The sequence below is a fragment of the Aulonocara stuartgranti genome (assembly GCF_965226115.1).
Source record: "Aulonocara stuartgranti genome assembly, chromosome: 12".
NCBI classification, from domain to species: domain Eukaryota; kingdom Metazoa; phylum Chordata; class Actinopteri; order Cichliformes; family Cichlidae; genus Aulonocara; species Aulonocara stuartgranti.
The window spans coordinates 37,975,224-37,986,487 of NC_138948.1; the positions used below are offsets into that span (position 1 = coordinate 37,975,224).

At 41.8% G+C, this 11,264-nt stretch overlaps 1 protein-coding gene across 1 annotated transcript; it reads right to left on the reverse strand.

The window, feature by feature from the left end:
- Positions 1 to 2,845: 2,845 nt before the first annotated feature.
- dpp7 (dipeptidyl-peptidase 7) lies at positions 2,846 to 11,096 on the reverse strand. The gene is made up of 13 exons (XM_082554692.1): positions 10,911 to 11,096; positions 8,861 to 8,981; positions 8,642 to 8,781; positions 8,236 to 8,399; positions 7,487 to 7,622; positions 6,212 to 6,293; positions 5,841 to 6,007; positions 5,295 to 5,355; positions 4,482 to 4,600; positions 3,803 to 3,959; positions 3,321 to 3,385; positions 3,173 to 3,243; positions 2,846 to 3,088 (listed from the first exon to the last, which is right to left on the reverse strand). Exons 1-13 carry the CDS (start codon positions 11,079 to 11,081, stop codon positions 2,977 to 2,979), a joined length of 1,566 nt encoding a protein of 521 aa, XP_082410818.1. The 5' UTR covers positions 11,082 to 11,096; the 3' UTR covers positions 2,846 to 2,976.
- Between the last annotated feature and the right edge of the window lie 168 nt (positions 11,097 to 11,264).

Below are 11,264 nucleotides of genomic sequence, written 5' to 3' on the forward strand. Positions count from 1 at the left end.
GTTCCTCACGTGTCCAGTTGAATGTTATTCTAGTGACTCTCATGGCCATTTGCAGTAATGAACATATTTTTCATGGTCATCCAGCTATTTAGTATATTCACCATCTGCTATTTATATTTTGATGATGTAAGACCAGATGCCTGTTATCATATTACATAAGCATTCATCACATAACAATCATATGCTGTACAGTACAGTCCTTCTCCTGACACAGGAGAGGGGTAACTATGGGTGTTCGGCCTCATTACACAACACGTTCAAGCAGCAGGTTGGAAATAAAATTACTAAATCATCTTTTTTTGTTGCTCATTGTCTTCCAACCAACCAACCAAACAGTCCAACCAACAGACAAAACTGATGGAATTCAGAAGAAGTCGGGGAAGAAATATTTAGGCCGTGTACTGAAGTATTTTTTCTTGTTCTTATAAGACATTTGTCGTAACAACTCAGTTTTTGGTTTTGCCTAATTAGAGGTTACAGTCTAAGAGGTCTGCTGTTGATATGCATCACAAACAGAAAAGTTCACTTGTTAGATTTTTTTTACAATTACAAATTGTAAAAATGATGACCCTAAACAGCTTTTATAGGTTTGATATTATTTCTAAGTACTTCCAAGTACACCCCTGCTGATCCAGCTGCACTGGCTCCACTTTCAGATTATGACCTTTGACATTTAGAGCTCTGCAAGCACCAACATACATCAGAGATCTTTTATCATCCCCAACAGGTCCCTGAGGTCACGTGATCAGGGCTTGCTGGTTGTGTATCATACAAGGCTGTGGTCGCTTTAAAAAAAACAAACAGCTAAAAACTCATCTTTTTAAACTGACTTTTTGTGTTAATGTTTTAGCTTCTGTGAAGCACTTTGTGATGTTTATCTTGAAAGGTGCTATACAAATAACGTTTTACTTAATTTGATTAGATATATAATGTAAAGTTCACAATTCTCTTAACAAATAAAACTGTAATAGCAAACATGAATAGCTGTGCTTCTGAGACATGAACGTTTGTAAGAATATTCAAATGTCTTAATATTTAGACAGTGAAACATTTTTAGGCTGAAACTGTAATATTCACCCTGAGGTGATGGGCAACAGAAAGTAAACCTAGATTTTAGAACAATATTCAACTAATGTCTTTAACCTGTGCAACGTGTGGAGGATGTGTGCACAATCACCTCATTCACTGCAGTAAACATTCGCTGCTAGCTAACGTGACTCTGTCTCCATGGTTACGTCTACATTATTAACTATGTAAACAGCTTCCAAAAGATACCGCCATAGCTCTCTGCAGATGTAAGTTTTACTATTTGCAAATCATTTAATATTTTTGTTAGTTATGAAGACTGAATATGTTTTTAAGGTTATGATAGGTGGTTTTTGGGTGGACTTAACACGTCAGAAGTGTAGACAATTGGCACATCACTGACCCCCCTCAGAGACATTTATACTGGCAGACTTCAGCAGAAATCCTGTATCATCATCGAGGTTCCCTCAAACCCTGGACACTCACTTTTCCCCCCTTCCCGCTGGTAAACGCTACAGATCAATCAATTCAATTTTATTTATATAGCGCCAAATCACAACAACAGTCCCCTCAGGGCGCTTTATATTGTACAGTAGATCGTACAATAATAGATACAGAGAGAAACCCAACAATCATATGACCCCCTATGAGCAAGCACTTTGGCGACAGTGGGAAGGAAAAACTCCCTTTTAACAGGAAGAAACCTCCAGCAGAACCAGGCTCAGGGAGGGGCGGGGCCATCTGCTGTGATTGGTTGGGGTGAGAGAAGGATGACAGGATAAAGACATGCTGTGGAAGAGAGACAGAGGTTAATAACAGATATGATTCAATGCAGAGAGGTCTGTTAATACATAGTGAGTGAGAAAGGTGACTGGAAAGGAAAAACTCATCATGGGAATCAGGTCAAGACAAACAGACTCAATAGAAGCTTCGACCCACAGCCTGTCAAACATGCCCCACCTCCACCCTGACTGAAGATTAACTGTGCTGTTAACACTCATGGACACTTGCACTGTATTTATTTATAAACAGTATTTGTTACAGTTTAATACAACCAACATTCCTACCTTTATTTATATGACTGTACAGTAGCAACCAGTGTTTGTTTGTGTGTGTGTGTGTGTGTGTGTGTGTACACACACATGCACGTGTATATAACTTATAACAAATCTTTTTTGTGTAGATATGTTGCTATGTATGAATCTGAATGTAAATCTACATGCTGCCAACGGAGAGATGACAAACTGTTTCACTGTTCTTGTAACAGTGACAATAAAGGATCTATTCTATTCTATTTAGTTCAACTATGAGTGCTCAGACTAGAAAACTCAGTGAATTTCTTATGAATTTCTATTTCTCTTGCAGTCTGCTGGTCTTTGTCATATCAATTGTTTATTTCAATGAGTGTCTCAGATACAGTCACACTCAGCACTCTTGTTATTTTAGCCTGAATGTTTTTCAAACATTTATTTTTAACTGAACTTTACTCCCATGTAAACACTTTGAAAAGCTTCAAGTCTTCCAGCTTCCTCTTTGGACCTCAGACAAAATTATCTTTAACTTTCACAGTCAGCCTTCTTGTTTCTTGCCTTAGAGGTGCAGCTTCTGTCTTACCGTATCGTCACCAGTTCACTGCTTTTGCTTCTTCACCTGGAGGTAAATGTGTTCGCCGTTCAGAGAAATGGGGGCGGGGCAGTATGCAGATGTGTGCAGATTCCAAAACACTGCTGGTTTGGAATGATCCTGATTTACTAACATATGCATTGAAAAAAGTACAAATTTAAAATGAAATTACAATGAATACATTTACAAACTGGTGTTTCATTTTTACATTTCACTTTATTTATTTCAATATTTTTAAAAATAAATTTATTTAACATTGAACAGTCTCAAAAAGCTGCAGTCTGATTCTTCTGTAACTGCAGTTCGAATATTCTTGTGTGAACGTGCTCAAACAAACTTTTGTAATCTGGTCCTCTCCATCTTCACCCAATGTGCAATCAGGTCTGCTTCTGTCTTCCTGGCACTAATCACTGACACTGGATCAGCTTCATTAGAACCCCTGCAGAAAACCATATGAAGCAATTGCACATTTTTGGGAGGTTTCAGGAGTTTCTATAAAAAGTGAAAAATGCTCTTGCTGTACCTCAGGTCCAGATGATGGGCTCCTCCAGATATGTTGAGTGCTATCAGTGAGTCACTCAGGGATGTGCGCACCTAAAGCACAAAGAGCTAAGTAACACACATGAAACAGAAGCTTTACTGAATTATAGCTAATTGGTTGACACACTTACCCCTCCGTTGGCCCATGGGTCCAGGTCTCCATTGGAGAAAATAATGTTGCTGGCTGTGGAGAGAGCTGCACACACGAGACTTCATTAGAAACACTAACCGAGAGACAAATGTATTCAAACTTTAAGGCAACAAAAAGTTTTTCGTCGTACTTCTTGTTTCACTTTATACAACATGGCTCATTCACACGAGCACTTCTATCTAATGTTAACGTACATTCATACTTTGGCATGCAGCCTGGGATCAAACCACCAGTTCTCTAATTAGGGGACGACCTGCTTGACCTCCTGAACTACAAGCCAGCCCAGCAGAACTGGTGAAATGTCTGTGCTGCAGGCAGGCATGTAGAAAAGCGCGATATAAGACACAGTCCATTTACTATGTAGTTTGTGGCTCTAATCAACAAACCATTTCCTTTATTGAGCCACGTGCAATATAACTTCTAAATGTCAGTCTCATCAGTCTGTTGGTCTTCAGCTCTCACCGTCACCCCAAAACTGGATGTTGAGCCAACCCGGTCGTGGAACCACACCCCAGCGTTTGGAGCAGTACAGCCTGCGGTCTTCCTCAGTGAAAGGCATCGGAGGAAACATGTCCGTCACATTGTTGCTCTCGTAACATAGCTCGATCTCCGTGCATGCCTGCAACGACACAGACGCAGGTTCATCAACATCAGAAAGGATAATATCCAGTTACTCACAGTTAAAATGATCTAAATCTAACTTTCCAAAGCACTGTAGTACTGCCTCGGGGCTTCTTCTGCTCTGTTATCGGTATCAACAATTCCACAAATTGTGTCTTTTAAGATCCATGTTTACATGATTCAAACCCATGTCTACTAATCTACTGTTCCACCCCTGGATTCACATCTGGAGCCAGATCCAAACATCTCTGTGCAGAGTCACTAAAACTGGACTCACCAAAGCACAAAGATAAATCTGAATCATTTTATGAATGGGGAAAGGCAAAAAATGCACATGTTTAATCAGAGGAGACTGGTGACTGGGATAACTTTCACTTTAGTGCTCTGGAAGCAACAGGAGGAGACGAGGTCGGCGAAACATACTACGACTGTGGCATCCCTGAAAATACCCATTCTGCCACAGTGGATCAGTAATGTCACACATGTGGTATTACTAATTCACCAGTGGGTGTTGGAGTACCTGGTAGTCCCAGGCCAGGCTGTCGAAGCCCAGCCCACACCCAGTGGGATCAGCACACTCCAAATACAGGCTGTACAGGTCAAAACAGGGCAGAATCCCGGTGGCGTTGTATACGATCGCTGAAAGATGAAAGACACATACAGCCGTGTTATTAACCTTCGGAGCGAGAGAGAGAAAACGCAAAAGCCCAACATTGTTAAAAGTACCAAAGGTCCACACCGAAGGCCTCATTAAGTGACATAAAGTGATCAAATAAAATATTAACACAAGGAATTTGAAGAACTAATCATACAGTGGTGCAAACGTCATTAGTGAAAACCAGCAGCAAGGTTTGGTACAGTTTATAGAGAACGGTCTGAATTATTTACTGAAAACAAAAAGTGTCACATGGAGTGGGTGTAACGGGTGGTCCATGATGGACAGCAGTTCACTCGTGAACTTCTCAGACACCTCCAGATCCTGGACCACGATGCTTCTAGCCTGCCCCCTAGACTCAGGCCTCTCCACCACATCATCAGCAAACCTGAAGCTTAGGTACAGTTAAGCGAGCCAGTCTAAAGCAGGCTGCAGTGAGAAGAGGTGTTTGAACAATGGTTACATAATAGTGCAAGTTATTTAAGGGTTGGTTGTGCGTGACGCGGTCATTACAATCACCAGCCAATCAGGATGGGCAGAAATACGCAGGGAGGGGAATCCCATAGAGACACATGGAAATGAATGTCGGGAGTGAGAAGTGCTACTTCCTTGTTGTCCCTATGCTCTGTCCTAGCTGTGCTGTTTAAACAAAGTTTTGATCATCACTGAAAGTCTCACCTGCAGTGTCTCTGAGGTTACCCAGCAGGTCCGATCCTCCCAGCATGGTTTCACAGGCTACCTGGAAGACAAAGCTGTGTCACCTTTGTCTGGGGGGCTTCATGCTGGTGTTAAGTTGTTCACAATGATCACCTTTACTCTATAATAAAACATTTCTAGGAGTGAGCTCTTCCATTATCATGCTCCCTGATATCAATGAAACGTGTTGGGGAGGGTATCCAAGGCTCGACCAGCCTCAAGCACGGCTTATCATTTAAATAACACAAAATCTAATGACATGAAGCAGACGGCCTCATTGCATCTTATTATAACACTATGGCTTCTGTTGGTGTGGCATCCTTTGTAAATGTGTTTATACTTTAATGAAATCTGTCATCGGCCCTCAGAGAGGTCTTCTCCAACCGGTAGCCCTGACCAGTAACCGTATCCTTGCTAGTGAAAGACTTATTATGGTCTCGGATTTCTCTGTAACACAGTGTTATTTATAGCATTCTGTCAAATTATAGTCTGGAAAAGACGCCACACGTCCTTCTTCAGCCTGTGTACCTTGACAGGATTGGCAGGCATGTTCCCCATGAAGTGAGTACTGTAAGGGTAGTCCAGCATGGCCATCAGGGTGAAGGCATTCCTTAGAAAACCATTCAGCTGGTGGATGTCCCGGGCAGATGATAGAGGCTTGCACAGGGCAAACGCTGATTGAATGTGACGATACTCTGGCGACAACAACAGAGAGTTTTTCATTATCAGTTACTTTACTTTTTATTACAGGACTTTCCAACTACAAGTAGCACCACATATTCTTTATCAGAAGTCCTCGACAAAGAGAAAATAAACCTTTTGTGCGATGTGCTGCTATAGCAACACTGCGTCACTGAATATTTAAATAGCAGTTCAAATTAAAGCCATCTTTTCATTACCCTGCGATTCAGCCAGTTCTTTCAGCTGATGAAAAGCTCCTCTCACAGCATCTGTGCAGTCAGAGGAAACACTCTCAAAGTCCTGGAGCCAAAGAAAGATCAGTTTGACGGTTACTGCAACGCTATGGTAGGAAAACACTTTCATTTCAGTAGCTGAGGAGCCAAAGAAAACTGACACAGGGTTGAAAGTTCCTGCAGGACATGGTTTCCATTATTAACATACATCCCCTAGCTGATGGTCATGAGAGCACATAATCATTATGTACAGTCCTGATCAAAGGGCCGCACCTCCACAAACCACGTAAACCCCAAACACAGAAATCAAACATGAACCCAGTAATGAGTGCACCGTTATTATTGATCACTTCAATGCTTGATGCAAGCGTTTCCATGAGGTGAGTGGGAAAATTTCTCCAAGTGGTGAAGACGGTTGCATGAAGGGCATCTACTGCCTGGAACTGTTTTTGTAAACTTTGCCATCCATCCACAAAGGATCTCAGTTGGATTTAGATCAGGAGGTCCAAGAGTTTTAGCAGAACTACTGTGTGTATTGCAGTCTGCACACTTCAGACATGACAGATCCACAGTGATCTGCAAATGTACGTGGAGGCTTGCCTGTAAATCAGGGGTTCTTTAGCCCCGAGGTCACTCAGCAAGTACCACCAGGTGGCATATTACTCAGTCTTCACAATACAACACAAACTGTGCTTCTCCTTTCTTTGTCAGCTTTATTACTGAAACACAATGAACTCGATGCCAGCTCCAACATCCGAGGAAAATGCAATGGTTACTATAGAGCCTGGGATGAGTTTCAGTCAGCGCATTGTTCATATAAGTAAATAATGGAAGCAACACAGGTTCCTTTTGATTAAACCCAATAATCAAGTATCAGAGCAGAAGTGCAGTGATTCTGACTCTGCAATCTCTTCTTCTTTAATCCTGGCTCATTCTGTCCAACCCAGTAAGACCATAACGCATTAAAACAGCAACAACAACACGAAAACACTGCATGTCAGCAAACGTCCTCAGCTGAGGAAGTGCAGTGGGCAGGATAATCCTCGTGTGAAGCTTATACATGAAGTAAATACATGGGCTCACTTCCTTTTTCAACAACAACACTGGGCCTGTTTAAAAGCTCTGTTTGGTTGGTTTGTCCATACTTGCAGCTTAGTTAAAGATCACTTTAAAGTGGGTGGATACAGAAAAGTCTTTCCATGTTTGCCTCTCAATCATACAGCGTCACGAGCTGGGAGAGAAGGAAAGGAAGCAACTTACACTCGCAACATCTCGGAAAAACTGCCTGGAGTCTCCCAGGCCAGCAGTGGACAGGATGGGGGCGCTGGCGGCCAGAGCTCCAGCCACTATGTTTGGATATTTGAGTCTCATATAAACTGACAACATCCCACCATAACTGCAGGAGCAGATACAATAAACAACAGATCAGCATATATCATAAAGAAGACTCACACATGCCAGAATTGTAAATACCTGTGTGTTTAAACTTGTCAACTTATTATTCGTTTATCATTTTACACTTCAGGAACACACAGAGGTTACTGAAGCTTGCACTCTGCGGCTCCTGTTAGATCTGGTGTCTGATTCCCAAACACTATTTATCCTGGAAATGTCTTTTAGTAACCTTACACTGTCAGAACAGAGAAGCTTGTTTCATTGCAGGCTGCTGCTTTAGTTCAGTGCGTGAGCAGCTGGGTTCAAGCCTGACCCTTGACCTTTGCTGCATGTCTTAACCACATTTCCTGTCCATCTCTACTTAATATCCAATTTAAAAAATTATTTCAAGAATGAGGAAAAATCTAATTAAAGCAAGTTATTAGAAATTGGAATCAAAAGTTGTTATGTCTAGGGGCAGGACATAAACATTCATTTAAACCGGCTTTAACAGGCTTTGTTGATATGCCCAAATATTAAAGTAAAGAAATAAATACCTACAGTGTAAAGCATAGCTAAAGGCAAGTCACACAAGCAGAGAACAATGATGTCGGTGTGAGTTAGGGGCATCGTACCTGCCACCGAACACGATGGCTGGACAGTCTGTGGCTCCCAGCTGCTGTTTCAGCTCAGTGATCATGATGGCGTAGTCAGCCAGGGCTTGCTCCACCGTCAGCAGGCTGATCTGAGGTATGTTGAAGGAGTCTTTCTCAAATGGTAGCGATTTGCCGTAGTACCTCTGTTAGACAGAAACAAGCAAACAAGAAGTTCAAGCTTTAAGCAACAATCAGAAGACGGGCAGCCACGGTCCAGCTGCTGCAGCTCACAGGTCCAGCATGAGGACGTCCTCCTACATCCTCATGCTTTACTCTAGCTTCAGCTTTACTCTACTTGCCTTTTTGTTACACGAGGTGCAAATAGTCTTGAGCCACTAATAGACTGGTCACAAACACTGTCTGAGTTGTAAAAGAATCTTCTTACATGCTCAGCAAATATGACCAGCGCCCTCTGCTGTGCAGCCAGCTCTGTGATGAATCCAGAATTCAGGGCAAATTCCCAGATGTCTCCTTCATTGCCAGTGTAGAAGAAGATGGGTCCAAAGCCTTTTTCCCAGTACTGATCTAAGAGGACAGGAGAGACCGATATTACGGATCACTTGCTGCTGAATGTCTTATATTATTAACAGGGAACTACATTCACCTGTGATCAGGTAGCGCTGATTAAATGTCCCATTTCCCATACTGTTGAAGTTGAAGTGATCCAGAGTCTGAGTGAAAAACTTCTCTGTGAACCGTGGATCTGCGTCATGATGCTGTCGTGACTAGAAAAAGGAATGAAATGCATAAAGATCAAGACTTTAAACAGGAGTGTCATTTTACATTGTGAATTATTGTTACTGGTTTGTGCACAAACTGGTAACTTTTTTCCTCAATCAGGCATTTAATGGTCATTTCAAATCCATGTCTGATATCTGTAGTATGGAAACCATCTAGATAGAAAATGGGTATTCTCACCAGTGACAACTATAATAATAATAATAATAATAATAATAATAATAATAATAATAATAATAATAATGGATTGCATTAATATAGCACTTTTCGAGACCCTCAAAGCGCTTTACAACACCACTATTCATTCACTCTCACATTCACACACTGGCGGAGGCAGCTACAGTTGTAGCCACAGCTGCCCTGGCGCACTGACAGAAGTGAGGCTGCCATATCGCACCATCGGCCCCTCTGGCCATCACCAGCAGGCGGGAGGTGAAGCGTCTTACCCAAGGACACAACGACCAAGACTGTCCGAGCCGGGGCTCGAACCGGCAACCTTCCAATCACAAGACGAACTGCCAACTCTTGAGCCACGATCGAATATCTGAATAATTTTCAGATATTTGAATTATTAAATGAAAACTTACAACAGTTATAATTGGGAACTGAGAAGCATATAAACCTGTAGGCTCCAGTCCACACACCACAAACAAATCCCTGTTGAAGCTCAAGCTCTGCTGGGCCGAAGTCAACAAAACACTCAGCTTTATCACTCTGGGCTCTTGGCGTTCCCAACGTTCCCATGTTGTCTGTAGAGTATAACCCAGCTGTCCTGGGATGGAGCCTCCACTTTACCATTGCGCCTCATCCTTTAAAAGTAATGTGCATGTGCACGATGTATACTGCGCTGCTATTCTCCTCCTCTGACACACAAACGGAAATCAACTGATTTCACAAAAACCAATAAGTGGGATCAATAAGAAATCCAAGGAACTGGTTCTTGGTTCCCATCCCTAGTTTTAATGGAGTTAAACTATTTAATGATAAAATATCAGTAGTTGTAATTGAATTACAGATATCTACAACAGACACTTACATTGGTGAGAATAACAAAAATTAAGAACCAACTACTGAGAAATTAAGAGTTTTTATTTAATCATGAATATCTTTCCTTGGAAATTTGCTGTGGGCACAAATCCAATTATTGGCATTAGTAAATCCATGTTTGCCCACTATTTCCTGTGGAAAAATAAACCAGGTCTGCTAAAAACCATCGTAGTGTGACTTTCGCCCTTCTTCAAATCTGTGAACACTCAGAGAATTTCATGTTTAACTGCAGAACCAAAACATAGCAGGGGAAGTAATTATTGCTGACTCTGCAACATTGCTCAGTTACAAAAAATAAAGTCTCTAATTTTTTATGGTAGTTTCATTATAAGAGAGACAGACAGAAAAACACATCACATAAGCAACACCAGCTGATTGTGTTCATCTGGACGTTTCGTCATCATCAGCTGACGTCTTCAGTCTCAGCTGACTGCAGGTTTCCAACCTTATAAACAGGACGTTTGCACAGTGACTGAAACGAGCAGCAGTGAATGAACACTGGGCTGGGAGGTCAGCTTATGATCATTCATAATTTGGGTGTTGGTCTTCCCGAGTTTTTATATGACAGAGTCAATCTAAAGCAAAAATATTGCCATGAATTATTGTAACGGTGCAGGTCGCTCAGCACGAAATAAACGATGGAGCATGAAATGACGTTTTAATATTTGACCGCACAGCTTTAGCAATTCATCTCCAACCATGAAAATCAGCGCCTGAGCAAACTTACAACATCAGGTGTTCACCTGATTTTCCGGCTGTAGTTTAAAAACGCGCTTTACATGAACACAGACCGAGCAGCCAGTTAGGCTAACTGGATCACGAGACTCTGGCCGGAAGTAAGGCATGATGAAAACATTGTGTCACGTTACCTGCAAATACGTGTGCGGCAGACTGTGCAGCACGTCAACACACAAGACGAGCGCCACGGAGGACAAAATGAATCTCATGTCCACGGATGTCACCAAAATCACGTCACAGTACAACTGGCCAGAAAGTCCTTTAGTTTTTAAATTCCCGACTACGCCTGCGTCGCACGTCATATGATCCAACGTCGCAGTGATGTGTTTAAGTGCCTTCTTGAATAAGTCGGAATTTCCAGGTTCACAGTCCCGTACCCGAGTACGCGGAAACAAATCTCCGAGAATACGTTTGTTCTTTGTAGAAGTAACATGACAAGATTTAACACATATAAAAACACTCTCTCAAAATACTCTAAATACCCT

Bases quoted from the DNA above. Each gene is read 5' to 3' on its own strand.
- dpp7 (XM_082554692.1), bottom strand. From the start codon at position 11,081: ATGACGTGCGACGCAGGCGTAGTCGGGAATTTAAAAACTAAAGGACTT. The intron at 7,623-8,235 runs GTACGATGCCCC...CTGCTCCTGCAG, and splicing joins GCCATCGTGTTCGGTGGCAG to TTATGGTGGGATGTTGTCAG. The intron at 6,294-7,486 runs GTAAGTTGCTTC...CTTTGGCTCCAG, and splicing joins TTTTCCGAGATGTTGCGAGT to GACTTTGAGAGTGTTTCCTC.